The sequence below is a fragment of the Rhinatrema bivittatum genome, chromosome 14 (genome assembly GCF_901001135.1).
Source record: "Rhinatrema bivittatum chromosome 14, aRhiBiv1.1, whole genome shotgun sequence".
Taxonomy (NCBI): domain Eukaryota; kingdom Metazoa; phylum Chordata; class Amphibia; order Gymnophiona; family Rhinatrematidae; genus Rhinatrema; species Rhinatrema bivittatum.
In genome coordinates this window covers 26,856,776-26,874,667 of record NC_042628.1, presented here as the reverse complement: position 1 = coordinate 26,874,667, position 17,892 = coordinate 26,856,776, and the positions used below count along the sequence as shown (strand labels likewise).

General features: G+C 46.4%; 1 protein-coding gene across 3 annotated transcripts in view; it reads right to left on the bottom strand.

Moving 5' to 3' along the window:
• The window catches only part of USP7 (ubiquitin specific peptidase 7), a 216,274-nt gene that overhangs the window by 26,639 nt on the left and 171,743 nt on the right, over window positions 1-17,892 (bottom strand). For 2 of the 3 annotated variants that reach the window (XM_029577286.1, XM_029577288.1), the window contains 3 exons: window positions 10,365-10,432; window positions 6,012-6,120; window positions 5,854-5,931 (listed from right to left, as the gene is read on the bottom strand). In XM_029577286.1, coding sequence (XP_029433146.1) covers window positions 5,854-5,931; window positions 6,012-6,120; window positions 10,365-10,432 — 255 coding nt within the window. The remainder of the gene's footprint in view (window positions 1-5,853; window positions 5,932-6,011; window positions 6,121-10,364; window positions 10,433-17,892) is intronic. The other variant, XM_029577287.1, reaches the window with a different exon arrangement.

Here is a 17,892-nt window from a genome sequence, read left to right as displayed (position 1 = left end):
AGAGAAAGACCCTCTCGGCCGGGCATTATAATGTCCCCAGAAATGTGTACGAGCCGGGAAGAAGGCTCTAGACTGCTCCAGGTCCTTGCCAAAGAGCAACTTGCCCTTAAAAGGAAGCGTGCCCAACTGGGCCCTTGGAAAAGGAGTTGGCCGACCAATTCCGGAGCCAGAGAAACCTTCTGGCCGAGATTGCAGAAGCCATCACCTTTGCCTGAATGCGGAACAAGTCATAAAGGGCATTAGCCCCCTACGCTATTGCACCTTCCAATCTTTCAGCCTGCTCTGCCTCTGCAGATGGGAGGTCCTGGGTGCTGAGTAATTGTTGCATCCACCTAAGTCTTGCCCGCTGCATGAGACTGCTGCAGATCGACGCCCGAACACCCAAAGCCAAGGATTCGAAGATACGCTTGAGACAGAACTCCAGCTTGCGGTCTTGGACATTTTTCAGGGCCGTAGCACCCACCACCGGGATTGGTGGTGTGCTTCGAGACAGTAGTCACCGAAGAATCCACCTTAGGGATTTTGAGCATTTCCAGACACTCCTCCAGTAAGGGGTAAAGCTTATCCATAGCCCCCCCGACTCGGGAGCTTCCCATTCCCTTAAGAGCTTCAGCTTGTGCATGGGATGAAAGGGAGAAGTGCGTGGGAGAGCCCTAAGTCCCGCCAGGACCGGGTCCACGGAGGCCGGCATAGCGGCCGTAAGCGCATCCACCGCCGGAGTGTCAATACCCAGCTCCTGAATAACAAAAGGAATCAAAGGGTCGAGCTCCTCCCTTTGGAATAAGTGGAGGACTCGAGGGTCATCCCCCTCTAGGGGGTGGGGGGGTTCCATCAACTGGCCATCGGGGTCCGGATCCAGAGTCACCAAAGAAGTCTGAGGATCCGGTGGAGGGGGGCCCCCGGGACCACCCACACCGATAGGCCCCTACGTATCCTGGGCTGCAGGGGAGGGGGCCCAACCGTGGGATTTTGGGGGGAGGGGAACTGGGAGAGAGCCTTCCTACTCTTCTAAACTAGCTAGATAAGATTTGTGCATGAGCAGCACAAATTCAGAAGAAAAAAAAAAAAAAGAGGGGGGGGGGGGGGGGAGAATCAAATCGGGCTCCTGTGACTCGTGCAACTCTGAAAAAGTAGCTGCAGGAAATCCCAAAATGGCCACCATTCCCGCGGTTTTGACGACCCGGGAACGGCACGGCCATGTGTCTGGTGGATCTGCCCCGAGACCCAGACTTAGGAGCTGCCGAGGAGGGGCCCTCACCCCCCCCCCCCCCGGGGAGACAACAGGAGCACAAATTTTCTCTCCACAAGCCAGGAAGACTGCTGAACGTGGCATGATAAAAAAAAACCGAGCTGAGCTGCAGTGCCTGAGGGAGCGGAAGCAGGAGAGCGAACCCTGCTCCTCCCGTCACTCAATCCCAGCTGCCTTCACCAAAACGAGCTAGACGCGAAAAAACACTTTTTTTTTTTTTTTTAAATGTTTCAATCGGGCAAGCAGGGGAATGACAGCCTCCCTGCTGGCAGCACCAGGGGAAAAAGGGTCATGGGAAAGGGAGTGAGAGAAGGCTGTCTAGGGGGAGTGACTGGACCACCAGTATTGCCCCACAGCCGAGGACCACCGGGAAAAGGGAGCCTAGGCTATTTTACAAACAAGGGGCCAAGCCCCTTAGGCTCCCCAAGAGCGAGGAGACAGGAACTGTCTCCTGAGAAGAAAACACAGAGTCCAATTTCTGACTTTTTTTTTTTAAACAGTGAAGAACAACAATACTTGCTTGATCCTGTAAGGGAACCAAAGGGTGAGCTGTCGCATCTGCTGGAGACAGACAAATACTGAAGCGTTGCAAGGTAGGCTCTGTCCTGTTATAGGATACCCTTACAGTTTTGGTCTGTCTCCATCTGCTGATAGGAGACTCAACCCATGGTCTGGACTGATCCAGACCATGTAAGTTTGGGGCCACTACTTATTACCTGCATTAGTAGCATGGGATCTAGTTAATGTTTGGATACTTGTATCCTGGATTGGCCGCTGTTGGAAACAGGATGCTGGGCTTGATGGACCCTCAGTCTGACCCAGCATGGCGACTTATGTTCATAAAGTAGGGAGCGAACAAGGGATCTGGTTATGTGTGTTCTGCAAGACACTGATTAAGCATGTTGGTTCCAACGGAATCTTAAATGCCACTAGGCTTATTCTCATGTGCAAATGTGCCAGAGGGATAACATGGATAGTTACTGCCTGAAAGCCTAGCAGTCTCATGAAATTTCTGGTTGAAACTGAGGCTTGACTGCACAAATGGAGAACTATGCCGATTAGATTCTCCATCCTCTGGACTGGTATAAAGGTTTTCCCTTTAATTGTGTTTGAGGACGTTCTATGAATTCCAGATATGATGAAAGTTTATTATGAAGCCCAGTGAAAAGTATTATGTAGGTGGTGGCCTGGTAAGGCTCTGCTGGATATTAGCTAATCGTCTAGAAATGGAAAGACTAATACATTTTTCTTGAGATAGGTGCTGCTACCACCAAACATTTTGTGAATATCCTAGGATCAAAGGGGAGAACTTTGCATTGACAGACTTGCCCTAGGTTTTGAAGCGCAGATATTTCCTGTGGTTGATCTAAAGATTGCAAATTTTCATCCTTTAGATCTAAAGTCATCAACCAATCTCTTACATCCAGATGAAGAATTGTGCCCAAGGAATTCATTTTGAACAATTTTTTTTTTTGAGAAATTTGTTCAAGTCTCTCAGGTTAAGTAAGGATTGATTGGAGGCCACCTGATTTTTTCAGGATCAGAAAATGTTTGCAGTAGAACCCTTTTCTGGGATTGATACTATTTCTGTTGCACAAGAAGGATGTTATTTCTTTGTTTAGCATGACAAATTGTTCTAAGTGTATGTTGTGAAAATGTGGCAAATTGACTGAAGGAAGCTTCTGATACTTGAGATAACATATCTGAATAACTTGCACAACCTATCTGTCCATGGTAATAAAGACTACTGAATTTGAAAATGCAGTAATCTTTCCCACACTGGAAGCACTGTAGAGGAAAACAAGTGGAATAGGGGAGTAGTCAAAAATTAGGAACAGACTTCTGCACAGCTTGTTAGATGGATCTCTACTGAGTCCATTCCCATGGGTGAGGTCTAGGTTGTTCATGTTAATCTTGTTGCAGCAGTGGTCTTTTGTCTGCAAAACAGATAAGGTTGATATCTTCTATGGGAGTAAAAGTATTGGTTTTTATTTTGTCCTTTCTTCTGGGACAACTGTTTGTAAAGTTGTGCAATACTCCTTAATAATCATACCAACTGCTGCTTTAACTTTTTCTCCAAACATATTTTTTCTCCTCCCATCTCCATGTTTTCCACCTGACTGCACTTGGAATAGACTTCCTGAGTTGGTGCATCATGCTCCCCCTCTCGCCTTGTTTAAACTGCTTTTAAATCTTAAGCCTAATTGTTCACCTTCAGCTTCATTAACCAATTGTCTTACTATATGAAACTCTCCAAATCTCTTGACTTATGTTTGCCAGATTGTAAACTCTTATCAAGTAAAGACTATTTCATATGTTTGTACAGTGCTGTGTAGATTGAGCAGCATTATAGAAGTAGTAGTAGTAGCAGCAGCAGCAGTAGTAGTAGTAGTAGCAGTAGCAGTAGTAGTGATATATATTATGACTTTGCCCTGAATATCAGCTGGGAATGAGGATGTTTCCTTTAAACTCTTAAATATATAAATACTTCATCATTTGACATTGGTGTGCCAAAATTCTAGATTGCAACATTGTAGCATGGAACAGTTTGGCTTCCTTCCCTAGAGGAGCACCGAAGTATGTCTCCCTCTTTTTTGCTTTGTTCCAGAGCTGCTTCCACTACTGAGCTGTACCTTCCTATGACCTGGATATTATTGTATCATATCTAAATCTATTTCCTTATCTACGGGAGGTGCACTGAGGTGACTGCTATAGAGTTTCAACTGAAGATTCTGCAGAACTTTATGAACTGGTACCAATATGGATGGTTTGGGCGGTTGTAAATATTTTAGAATGTCAGGAAACTCCATGTAGAGGGTTTCTCTTCTTCCAAATTAAATTAAATGAAACTTTGTCATATCCTCATCATCTGGAGTACTCCTCATTGGTTATTGAGAAGGATGAGAAAACAATTCAATAATATCCTGTAAAAATGTGAGTAAGACATTTAAGATGATACCAATTTCTGATCAAAGTCTGAAAACTGCACTGGAGACTCTTCAGAGGTGGAGCCTTAGGAAAAATAAAATTGTCAGAATGCAACTCTGTCTCCAATATTCTAATATGGTTTTGCTTGCAGAAAGTGTGACAGATTGCACGAACAAAAGAACTCAAAACTGATGAAAATAAGAGACCATGAAAAATATAGCAGCACAACTGAGCAAGAGTCACGTTCTTTCATGATAGCACAATAAAAATAACGGAAGGGGGTCTTGCAGCTCAGAAAGACGTTCCGGATCGGCACCGGGCAGCAATGTTACCCAGTTGTGTGGCTGAATTCGTCCTGCTTGTCCACGGAGAATAGCTTATCATCACTAGCATGGGATTTACATGAGAAGGTGCTATAATATATATGAACATTGTGTATATATTTTTTACGTGCAAAATTCCTTGCTGCATTAGCAGTGAAGTTTGCACATAAAAACTGACACAACTACATAAAAACTGTGCACTTTATTACATCGGCCTGAGTTTAGAGATTTTTTACCAGTGTCCAGACTGCCCTAAGAGCAACAGAATACAAAATCTTAGTAAAGGATGCAGACATTAAGATCTGTAATGACTTGCTCCAAAAATAGTCTATTATGTAGGATCCATATAGACCCTTTCCTACTTCTTGGCAACTTCCAGTAAGTGCATTCTAAACAAAAAAAGATAGCTAGAAATCACAGTCACTTTAGAAGATACCAGCAATTTATCACAGGGTTTGAAAAATCTACGGTACATCTTGCAATAGATATATTAATTTTCACTAATATGCACTGCCTCAACTGCATGTGGGTTGGAGTATCAGCTGTGCCATTTTGATTTGGAACTGAAGACTGTAAAAAGAGCACCAGATACCGCCTGCTAGTAAAGGTTTACACACCTTTGAAGGTGAGTGGGTGGGGATAAGAAGATGGAGTGTTAGGTGGTGTGTGGAGGCCTTTGTCTGCTTTTTGAGGTAGAGGAGCCTGGAGGAGGAGCAGAGGACTGCATTTGAGTCTGGGGTGGGGAGAATTCCCCACATTGACTTGCCCTTTCACTTTGGGCCAGTTATCGCAGAAAAATCTGAGCTGTCAAACACGGCCATAGTAACTAAAGACATGAATATCATTTAAAAAGTTAACTGCTTAAACTACAAAATTTAAACAGTTAGCTATTTAAACAATAAAGCTGAAGGCACCTGCACGAACACCCACCTGTTTCACAGCGCACATACTTTTCCCTGCAAAGAAAAGGGGTGGAGTTAGGTCAGGGGAGTGAAAATACGTGCAGAAATTTCATTTTGAAATCTCTACACGTACTTTGCACCTGCCTTCTGTGCAGGAGTTTCTCCTTGAAAAAGGAGCTTTCAGAAGACTGCAAGATCCCTGCAGGATTTCGAAGTTGCCCTCAAAACTCAGATGTATCACCTGTATTAAAACCAGCAGGTAACTCATGTTTTAACATTTGTTAGTACACAGGCCCCATTATACCTTAACCAAGCTCTTAGTAATAAAATAATCCTGAAAAACTACACTTGGTGCTAAGGAAAATTGGAAGTGGCTGGGGAACATAACACTAAATGATACTGAATTACAGCCTAACAATATAGGTTTTCAATAAGATAAAATACAACTCACCTCTTCTCTAAATTGGCTATTTAGCCATATACATTTAAAACTCCTTCTGTTCTCAAAGTCTGTGATTTTCATTTTGAGCTAGGAAAAAAAAAAATCAAAATCAAAATCTTAGGCGACTTGGCACATTTTTAAAAGCTTGGATTGGGCATGAACCATACCTGCTGATAGTAGAGTTTCTTGGGTTGTCTAGGTTTGAAGAACTGCAGGAGGTCTCTTAAAGTACCTTCATAATTATGTCTAAGAGGGTTACCTGGTCCATCTCTGTAACTACACAAAATAAAGATAAATATCACATTCTTAATAGACATATTCTTTGAAAGAATTTGCCGCCTGTCAACTTCTCCCTCTTCTGAGGCTTCTAGTCCAAATCAGAAAGTCCCAACTGGAGCTAGGCAACTACCTCCCTTCCTCTTATTTTTTCATTCTTGCCCTCCCTTCATAAACCCAATTATGTCATCAGTTCTCAATAAGAGGCAGAAACTGTAGTTTTCTTTAGAAACTTGTACGGGCGCACCCTGCATCCCACTTAGTAGTTTTTCACCTGTTTGCTTCTGCACACAGTTGACGCTTTTCTTACTTGTCTACAAATGCATTCACTCTGCAGCTCCTCATTCCCTACCGTTTCTCTCCCTACACCAGGATTAGGTAACTTTTCATAAGTGGGGTGCCAAGATTTCTATCAGGGGTAGGCAACTCCTTCACACCCATCCCTCCCATCCCCAGAAGTCTCTCATCTCAATACTCCATGTCCCGGTTCCCCCCTAGCTTATTCCTAGCAGTCTCCTCCAAGTCCTCAGACTCAAACCCCCTTCCCTTCTTCCCCCTGTATCCCCTCTCTTATTGAACAGTGGCAGCCACCTCCATCTATCCCTCAGAATACTGGCTAACATCCACATGCTCCTCTCTGAACGTCCGCTGGCTACAGCTCTTGAAATTTCTTCTGCCTGATGCTGACCTCTCCCAGCACCTACCATTTGCCCCGTGCTGCCACTGCCTCCTTGTGATTGGTATTGCCTGGCCACAATGCTGAGGCCGCCTCCTGGCTCCTGTCATGCTGCCCTTGGTTGTCTTGTCCTATGCGGCAAGAATATTGAGGCAGTCTCCTACCTTTAGCTCTGCACTACTGCTGCCTCAAGTTTCCTTGTCATTGGCCCCACAGGGACACCACCACCGCTGTGAATTAGTCATAGGTGATGTGAAGCCCAAACTGGGAGCAGGATGAGGACAGACACATGGTGGATAGCTTTAGCTCATATTGTCTTTCAGCACCAGGCTACCGAACTATCTTGCCATTAGAAATCATCTGGTGTGCCACTTATAGCATGTGCATCATAGATTGCCAACCCTTGCCCTAACAGCCTTCCCCCAATTAGAATTCTATTCACTAAGCAAGTCATTTATCTGTGCCCCTCTCTGCCAACTCCTGTGCACCGGGAATAGACTTCCTGAATTGGTGACTCATATGCACTCCTCCTCTTTGGCTTATTCAAATTCAGTTTAAAAACTTACTTTTTTGAAGCTGCATTTAAATCCTAAGCACTTTTGTACAATAAATATAATTCCTATAGACTTGTCGTGTAGAGTTATAGAAATGCTAAGTTTGTTTTGATTAAATTGTAAGCTCCATGGAGAAGGGACTGTCTCTTATTTATCTGTACAGCATCACATTTGACTAGCAACCCTTTAGAAATGATAAATAGTAGCAGGCATGGTGCAATGGCTAAGATTTCCTTCTCAGAGGACTGTGAATGCTGTCTCCTGCGCAGTTACAACCATAGGCAGTGCAGTTAACAGAAACTGAGTTAAGTCAAGACATTGTTTATTTATAGCACACCTTTCGAACAGAAGCTTTCAAAGTATGCAAGAGGAAGAACATTGAAAAATAACACAGAAAACAGAGTTTCTTACCTGTAACATGTGTTCTCCTAGGACAGCAGGATGTTAGTCCTCACACATGGGTTACATCATCAGATGGAGCCCGGCACAGAAAACTTGGGTCAAAGTTTCTAGAAACTTTGATTGGCACACTGAAAATGCCCAGCATGCCACTATCCACACGTCCATGCGCGGGGGTGGGGGGGGGGGGGTGTCCCTCTTCAGTCACATAACATAGAATTACGAAAAACAATAAACAAAGAAGAAACCCTACTCTGTTGGGTGGCAGGCGGGTTTCGTGAGGACTAACATCCTGCTGTCCTAGGAGAATACTTGTTACAGGTAAGCAACTTTGCTTTCTTCTAGGATAAGCAGGATGGCAGCCCTCACACATGGGTGAATCCCTAGCTACAGGCTGTTCCCGAACACAAGCAAGAACAGGCACCGAACCAGGTGCCAAAGGCACAAAACACAGGTACTGTTGGTAACAGCGGGAAATAGCCTGAACCCGAAAAAAGGTCCCTAGGCAGGAAGAGTTAGGTTCTACAGCTGGAAGAGATTCCAGAGGACAGACTGGCCGAAGCTGCTATCGTGTCGGTCATCCCTGACCAAACAGAAGTGAGCAGTGAAAGTGTGGAGGGAGCTCCACATCACAGCCTTGCAGATCTCAGACATGGGGACCGCTCTCAAGTGGGCCACAGAAGCCACCATAGCTCTGACAGTGAGCCTTGACATGGCCCCCAAGCTGCAGTCCTGCTTGCTCATAGCAGGAGATGCAATCCGCCAGCCAGACAGGGTTTGCTTAGCAACTGCAACTCCCAAGCTATTCTTATCAAACAAGATGAGTTGCATGAACTGTCTGTGGCCTGCTGTCTGCTCCAAGTAGAAGGCCAAAGCTCTCTTGCAATCCAAGTTGTGCAGAGCCTGTTCACCCTGGTGCGAATGAGACTTGGGAAAAAAGGTGGGCAGAACGATTGACTGGTTCAGATGGGAATCCGCCATCAACTTAGGGGCATCTACAAACTGGAGAACCTCCAGCATCTTATGCTTGGCATCCTCTTCCATCAGAAGATGAAATGGAATGGTTTCTGCCATGGCCCAGACAAAACCCACAAAGGTCAATTCCTCAGGTGGGGACCAGCGCTGCTCCTCTGGAGGCGGGTCTAAGGGAAGATTCCCCGAATCCTCTGACGAGGACTCTGAGTTATCATCCCTCCATGGGTCATGACGGTCGATCTCCGGCCCCTCTCTCTAGAGGGGGCCCCAGTAGGGGAGTGAAGAGCGAAAGTTTGATGTCCATAGGTTCCCCACAGCCTCTCGGAGTTGATGCCCCTGACACTGGAGTTGAAGGTTCAGATTTTTTGGAACCAAAGAGCTTCTCTATTTTATCTAGACAGGCATGATGGCCTTTGGGGGTTAACTGGTAGCAAAAACGACACCCCCTGACGTCATGCGATGTCCCCAGGCAGAGGATACAAACCTTATCAGGATTCGTGAGGGACATGGTCCGGGGACACTGAGGGCATCAACGAAAACCCACCATTACAAAAAAAGACCTGGCGAGTGATTGGTGCCCAGTGGCCACCGAGAGCAACTACCAGGAATGGATTGCACAGAAGAGAGTAAACTTACCGCGCCGCCCTCCTGACTAAGCCGGTAGGAAGAAGGAGGACCCTGGAGCAGGAAAAGTCAGGACTGGGAAAATACTTGAAAATACAGAAAAAAAGAGCAGAGCTCCACAACCACGAGACGGTAGCTCCACAGAAAAGAGGAGACTAAAGAGGGACCCCATGCGGACGCGTAGATAGGGGAATGCTGGGCGTGCTCAGTGCGCTAGTCAAAGTTTGTGCCGGGCTTCATCTGATGTAGTCACCCATGTGTGAGTACTACCATCCTGCCTGTCCTAGGAGCATATTATGTGCCACTATGACACTATAAACAGATGGCAAAATATTTCAATTACAAGAGTGAATTGGGGAAGTATTTAAAATACCTTATGCAAACAAAGTAAATACAAATATGGGAGAATGACATTTTGAAACTAAGTGAGGCAATATGTAAATATCATGCATTAATAAAAAGTAAGGATACATATCTGTTTAGGGTTTCAAGAGAACATACAGAGAAGAAAGAGGTTTTATGTACAGAGTTTACTAAACCTCATGATTGCTAGTTAGGGTCCAAAGCTACTTCAAAGAGACAAGTTTTAATCAGTCTTTTAAAGGATGGGAGATCTTGCTCAAGTCTCATGCTGGGCAGAAGGGAGGTCCATAGGATTGGGTTTAGGAATCAAATGCAAGTTTCCCACATGGCAGTCAGGTACATTAGCAACTTCCATAGCCTATTCAAAAACATGCTAAGTTCTTGCATAACCATTGCTCAATTATGTGTATAACTATGGATGATCAGAACCTATTATGTAAACAAGTGCATCCAAATTATGTCGCAATGACTATAGCACACTTTAAATGAGTTTGAAATTCAGATCAAATGCATTTCAAGCTTATCTGAGAAAGTTAAAATGACTATTTTAAATATAAAAAATCCAAAAGCCTTGAACATAAAATTATATGATTCAATATTTTGGCTAACTTACTTAATTTTATAAAATGATTTAAAATACACAAGCCTCTTACCCTTGGGACTTGAAAAACTGGAGTAACATTGCATCCGTATTAAGTCGCTGTGCAACTGTCTTTGCAACCTAAAAAAATTACAGAATAAGTTAGCTGCAAATTTTGCCAAGTATTTACAATAAAGTTAGACAAAGTATGAAAGCAGTGCTATGTTTTAGCAAAAAACCTGAATACAATGGGAGGACTAACTCCGTTCTCTTGAGCACGTGATCTGTGTTCAGGAATTAATGTGTTTAGGAAAAGAGTATACATGCATTAGGGAGAGATCACTAGTGTTCAATAAATGCTGTATCAGATTGACCAGTTTCAAATTTAGCTATTTCCAATCAGAGGCAAATTGTTAACTATAAGTTTCACTTCTTCAACTATTAACTCATAATTCTGAGACCACAGATCCCTGGGGAATCTCCAGTGAACCTTTCTTTAACAATAAGGGCATTTTAGGGGCATGACCTTTTATCCAGGAACCCACCCCCACCAAAGCCATTGCCCCTAAAATCACAGGACTGCTGCAAAGAATAGGCAGCCCTATGCAACAGCAAAACAAAATCAATGAAACATTGGTCTCTGTGGTCCCGGAGTTCCTTGGAAGAAAAGGGTACACTTATTCAGGCAGGTTCACCATCATGAATCAGAGCACTGCAAGTGCATTCAACTGCAAAATGCAGCTCTCTTGTTCTGTAGTTGGCTGAGGAAGCAAAAGGTGAAATTACTACTTACCTTTCCTTAAATACAGTCAGACCAGTCCAGACAAGAGGGTTATGCACACCAACTAGCAGATGAAGATAGAGAACAGGCTCAATGATATCACTCCTTATATACCTCTGTGCTAAGACCAGCCAGCCAGTATTCTTGTAACAAGCCAACTGAGGAAAATAAGAGCGCCGATATAAGAGAGCAGGAGCAAATACTTTAACAGCCTTTTGCCGAATCCCTCGGACGGGCAGGCAGCCTGCTAAGAAGCCTCTCCTCCGCTTGCTCTGCCTTTTTTTTTTTAAATTTTATTGAAACAAAGGCTCAGAAAAATAAAAGGATACTTTCCTGAAGAAATGACAGAGGCTGCTCAAAACCCTCACTGAAGGGGAGGGCGCTTAACCACCAGCTGTCACCCCCGGCACCCCAAGGAGCAAAGTTGGTGCTGCTGACTCTGGGAGGTTAGCATTGCACTCTGAAAGGACTTCTTGGCGAAGTCATCAAGCAGTCTGTTCTTTTAGCGGCGGAGTAGATGCATGTAATCTTGACTTCTTTGTGTGTTTCATTGCTGACTCTACAACCACTGATGCGTGTAAGAGTTGGACAACTCCATATGTCACAGACTCCTGCAATCTAAACTTTAGATCCAGCTTTCTGGAGACTGGTAAGTTGGTGTGAGGGTGCTCCCAAATTTTAGACAGCCCCTTATGTGACTGAAGATTCGAGGGCTTGGACGGCACTTCTAGGTTTTTCAGAATACCAAAGACACCTTCTCGAGGGTCAAGTAACTTTCGGACCTCTACCCCCAAGAGACTGCCCAGTTTTTCCACAAATCGCAAATAGATCAGGTCCTCTGGAGGAGACAAATGGTACGGAGGCTCTTCTGGGGGATCAGATGGAATACCCGTCGAGCTGGCAGGGAGAAAATCCCATGGAGATTCTGGGTGAATCATCTGCAGTGTCTGCAGCCGAATATCCTGCTCCCTATCCGGAGGTAGAGATATTGATGCCATCGAAGAGTTAAGGCAGTGACCAACCCATTATCCAAATGGGAGGAGCCTGTTTTAGCAAAGTACACGGAGGCCAATTCTCTTGGGATTCCTCACAGTGCCGACTTAAGTTAGAGTCCAGGTTCGACTGCGAGGCTCTAATATAGCAAGCATTGCAGAGAGTAAAGCGCTCAGGTTTCCTGGTTGACAGCGCCATTGGCAGCGGTAATTGTGCACGTTCGGCTCGCACAAAAACAATGCATACGAATTTCGAGTGTCCGAGCAGGGTGCGGTAAGGTGCACACACAGCCAATGTGCACAGCTCTTTGTGTTATCACATGCTTATAAAGATGTGCGCGTAGCTTCACGCCCGTTACACACACAGTACGTGCACAAAGCTGACACACTGTGCGCACTGACATCCTATGGAGGGCAATATGCGCGCACACAAACGCACGCAAGATGGTACTGCCGTAGCCTACCACACAGTGTGCTGATCAAGTCTACAGCGGGGCCTAGCCCACCAGGGGCTGCTCAACCCACTCGGAAGCCCAATTCCCCTTACCCCCAACGGAAGCGAGACAGAGGGAAGACCTACCGAAACGCCCTCTAATAGTCTCTGAATCTGGAAATAAAATCTTCCTTTTCTTTTTAAAACACTTTCCTGGGCTCAGCGCTTACCAGCTGAGTACAGAGATGGTCTATGGGGGAAGAGAGCTTCGGCCGTCACCGCTGCACTCTGCTTCCTGTACCCACTGCCTTCCAGCCGCCTAAGGAGTAAAGTCCCTGCTGGGAACCAGCTACTGGACCAAGGTACACCTCTGAGGGATCTTGGAAATCGCCTCAGGAATTCTCAACTGGGGGAGGGACCTTTAGGTATCTCCGCAGGAAAGCAGGGCTCAATTTTCTCCAATTCAGAATGTAGAAATTCTCCTTCCAAGAAGTACAGCAATCCCCATAGGGAGAGGTACATTCACCATCTGCTGGAGATGGAGAATACTGGAGAGCTGAGGTCACAGCAGAGGTAAATGTATGGTGACGTCAGCTTTGCAACCTGATTCAGTCTCCACCTGCTGGCAGGGAGCATAACGCATTGGTACTGAGTCCATCTGGCTATACGCTAGTAAAGTTTTAAATTTGCTTTTCATTTTACCAACTGAAAAGAAAATTATTCCTTACTTGCTAATTTTTGTTCCTGTAGTACCATGGATCAGTCCAGACCGTGGGTTATGTCCCCCTTCCAGCAGATGGAGTCAAAGCAAAAACTGAGAGGGTGGTCCTTCATACTGGTGCACCCTCTGTAAACCTTCAGTATTAAGAATATCCAAGCAATAAGGAAAAACACCTTGGATGGATCAATACAAAATTGAATATCATGGATCAATACAAAATTGAATATCAACTGTAAACAAGTCTAAGCAAAAAACTTGCAACCTGAACTCTTAATCAGTCCCATAATTACACAGTTGAGCTGAAAGATTATCCCAAAAAACCCCCAACAATCTGTAGGGTGGGCATCTGGACTGATCCATGGTACTACAGGAACGAAAATTAGCAGGTAAGGAATAATTTTCTTTTCCCTGTATGTACCAGGATCAGTCCAGACCGTGGGATGTACCAAAGCTTCCCTAAGTAGGGTGGGCCACTGATAGCCCAGCTTGAATGACCTGAGCCCCAAATAAGCCCATGATCGGTGGTTGAAGATTCAAGCGATAGTGACAAACAAATGTGTGTAACGACTTCCAGGTAGCCGCTCCGCAAGTCTCCTGCGGAGAGGCCGCTCTGTTTTCTGCCCAGGAGGCTGCTTGAGCTCGGAGAGAATGAGCCTTTATACCGTCCGGCGGTGGACGCCCAGCGCCAATGTACGCTGTAGAAATTGCTTCCTTTAGCCAGTGGGCAATGGTGGTTTTAGAAGCCTGGTGTCTCTTCTGGGGACCACTCCAGAGGACAAGAGGTGATCCGATAAATGGAAGCATTGGTAGCCTCCAGACATTGAAGGACGATGCACTTGACATCGAGGCGTCTAAGCTCTCTGGAATCCTCGTCCTGGAATGACGGCAGCTCCACCAACTGATTCAAATGAAAGAATGAGACCACCTTTGGTAGAAAAGTTGGTACGGTACACAAGGATACCCCTGAATCCGTGAAGCGTAGATAAGGCTCTCTATATGACGAGGCTTGAAGCTGCGAAATTCTGCGAGCGGAACAGATAGACACCAGGAAAACTGTCCTATGAGTGAGGTCCTTGAGGGTAGCTCTCTTCAGAAGTTCAAATGGTGGACCGCCTAGAATTCGAAGGACCAAATTCAAGCTCCACGAAGCGTATCGGTGGCTTCACATGCTTTACTCCCTGGAAGGACAGGACTATGTCAGGGTGCGATGAAAGAGTAGTTCCATCCTGATGGAGGGCACCATGGGCTGCCGCCTGTACTCTGAGGGAATTGTAGGCTAATCCCATCTCCAGACCTCACTGCAAGAAAGATAAGATCTGGGGGATTGTTACATGACGTGGAGAAAGTTGTGTGGACTGGTACAAAGACTCAAAAACTTTCCAGACCCAGACATAGGACATGGAGGTGAAAGACTTCCTAACCTTAAGAAGAGTGGAGATAACCTCTGGGTACCCTCCTCTTCTTAGCTGGCGCCACTCAAAAGCCAGGCTGCTAGACAGAAGTGATCTCCCTGGTCGAAAAATACTGGCCCCTGTCTGAGAAGGTTCGGCAGATGTCTCAGTCGAAGCAGACTGTCCACCGCTAGGGTTGACCAAGTCTGCAAACCACGGCCATCGAGGCCATTCTGGAGCTACCAGGATCATGGGCTCCTGGTGACTCTATTCTTCGGAGCACCTTTCCCACTAGGGGCCAAGGCGGAAAGACGTAGAGCAGTAGGTCCCGCGGCCACGAGAAGACTAAGGCATCGACGCCCTCTGCGCCTTGTTGTTCTTCTGCGACTGAAGAAGCGCGGAGCCTTCGCGTTCCTTTGAGTTGCCATCAGATCGAGATGGGGAGTCCCCTATCGCGTGAAGAGAAGTGACACTGCTTCCTGGGACAGCTCTCTCCCCCCGGGATCTAAGCATTAGCGACTTAAGAAGTCCGCTTGAACATTGTATACGCCTGCAATGTGAGACGCCGCCAGATGGGACAAATGGAGTTCCGCCCACGGCATTAGCTTGTTCGTCTCCTGAGCGACATGGAGACTCCTTGTCCCTCCCTGACTGTTGATGTACGCCCGTCGTTGCGTTGTTGAAGAGGATTCTGACTGCTCGGCCTTGGACAAGAGGCAGAAAGCGCTTCAGCGCCAGATGAACCGCTCTTATCTCCAGATGGACCATGCTGACTGAACTGCGTTCACTGCCCCTGCGTCGATTGGCGTCCGCACACAGCCCCCCAACCGGCAAGGCTGGCGTCTGTCGTAATGATCACCCACCGCGGAACCTCTTGGTCCACCACTCTTAGCAAGTGATCCAGGTTGAGCCACCAAGTCAGGCTGTCCTTGGCTAGAGATGAAAGCGGCATAAGAGTCTGAAATTCCCGAAACACCGACTTCCAATGGGAGAGTAATGCTCTTTGCAAGGGACGCATGTGGGAAACGCCCAAAGCACTACATCTATAGTGGAGGCCATGGAGCCCAGCACCTGGAGATAGTCCCAAGCAGTGGGAAGTCGAGGGTTCCGAAAGCACTGAACCTGAGGGAGGAGAGATGGGCCCGATCCAAACAAAGAGAGACTCTGCCCACTTTGGTGCCAAAATGAGCTCCCAAAAAGTCGAGTAACTGCGCCGGAGTGAGGCTGCTCTTGGCACTGAGTGCTGGCACAAATCCGTGGACTTCACCTGGATGAGCCAGTCGTCCAAATAGGGATGGACTAGAATCCCTTCCTTCTGTAGAGCCACCGCCACCACTACCATAACTTTGGTGAAAGTGCGATGAACGGTCGCCAGGCCCTGGAACTGGAAATGCTGCCCTAAAATCTTGAAGCAGAGGAAGCGCTGATGCTCCTACAGGATGGTGATATGAAGATAAGCCTCCGTCAAGTCCAAGGACGTGAGGAACTCTCCCCGGTGTACCGCGGCAATCACTGAGTGTAGGGTTTCCATCCTGAAGTGTGGTATCTTGAGAGTCCTGTTGACCATCTTGGGGACTACGAAGTAGACTGAATAATGACCAAACCCTTGTTCTGGTACCAGCACCGGGAGAATGGCACCCAAATCCAGGAGCCGATCCAGTGTTTGTCGCACTGCGCACTGTTTGATGAGACCGCACGGAGAGAAGATAAACCCGTCTCTGAGAGGTCGAGCAAATTCTATAGCGAAACAGTGCCGTAGAATATCCAAGACCCACTGGTCTGAGGTGATTTTGATCCACTCCTCGTAGAAGAGGGAAAGATGTCCTCCTATCCTGGGAACTGAAGAGCGGACCGGCAACGTTTCATTGGGTAGATGTAGCAGAAGCTCCATGTGTAGAGGAGTTCCAAGCCAGTCTCCAGCCTCGAAAGGAATGAGACCTGGACTGCGACCTCGAAGAGGGAGTCCTGTGAGGCACTGGTCTAGTCTGACGACAACGCCGTTGGCCTCTGAACCGGGTCCGCGTAGTGCCGATCTTCCAGCAATTTATGCACCTTATTCTCTCCAAGCGATTTAATGATCTGGTCCAACTTGTCTGGGGCGGACCCATCAATGTCCCCGTCTGCATCCCCAAGGAGAAGGTCCTGTGACCCAGGGTCCAGCAGATTAGGAGCTAAAGACCCCAAGGAATTAACAGCTGTCCATCCTGACTGTCCCCTAGAGAGATCCAACACCCTGATGGCCTGGGACCTTTGCTGGTATAAGTCCCTCCTCCTGCCATTCAGCCTTCGCTTCTAAAAAAAAAAGCTTTGTGCGCTAAAATCACAAACTTAGAAAAAAAGGCCTGCTGTCTCTTTAAAGTCCCCCTGGGGGAGGGGCCGCATCGGGAGGAGAGGCAGGCTCTAGGTCAGCTGGTTGCACAGGGTTTAAATTAGGTGTAATAAAAGTACAACATCAGTAGGAAAATGAGAATTCCCTTCCCTCATCTGGCCAAGAAACAGGTGCAGCAGGCTGGCTCTCCACATGTGGATACAAAATGGCAAATAGAGGCATCGGGAGGGGGTGAGGAGTTGCCGTGGGAACGGCAAAGTCCTTCTGTGCCTGGCTGCTGAGAGTGGGAGAAAGAGAAAACTGCTCTCCTCTCCTTCCCCCATAAGCTGCTGGTCCTTGTACAGGGAACTGATTAATAAAAAGTAAAAACTTTTCCTCTTTTTCCTTTTCCCCTCCAGACAGCCTAAAGTGACAGAGGAATTTTACTTCTCTGATGAGACCCCTGAGGTATGAGACTTCTCAGAGGTCTCCACGGGGAAGGGACTGGACCACCCCTCCCCCTGCACCCAGCTCCTCACAGGAACAAGAAATTCAGCGCTGCTACCGGTCAGAAACGACCCTCTTTCCTGTTCAGTCAGAGGAATGGTGCATCTCTGCAACTGTTAGGCTACCCAGAGGAAGAAACGGCATCTCAGGGCAGCAGGGGGTCATGGGGGAGAGGTTGGACCACCAACATTCACCCATAAGGCAGCTGAAATACTGGCTGTAAGAAATAAGTAAACACTTACCCCAAAAACAATAGAACAACATAAGACTGAATGTACAAGACAGATCTGTCACTGAAAACAAAGTTCTGCCTACAAGTCTCCAGAGAAACTGAACACAGGCTTTTTTTTTTTTTAAACTTTATAACTATGATCCATCCAAGGAAAGAATTAGAGGAAAACAAAGAATAAAGAAATTCTGTAAACTATCCTCTAAATGAACTGGGGAACCGAAGGTGCAACTGCCATC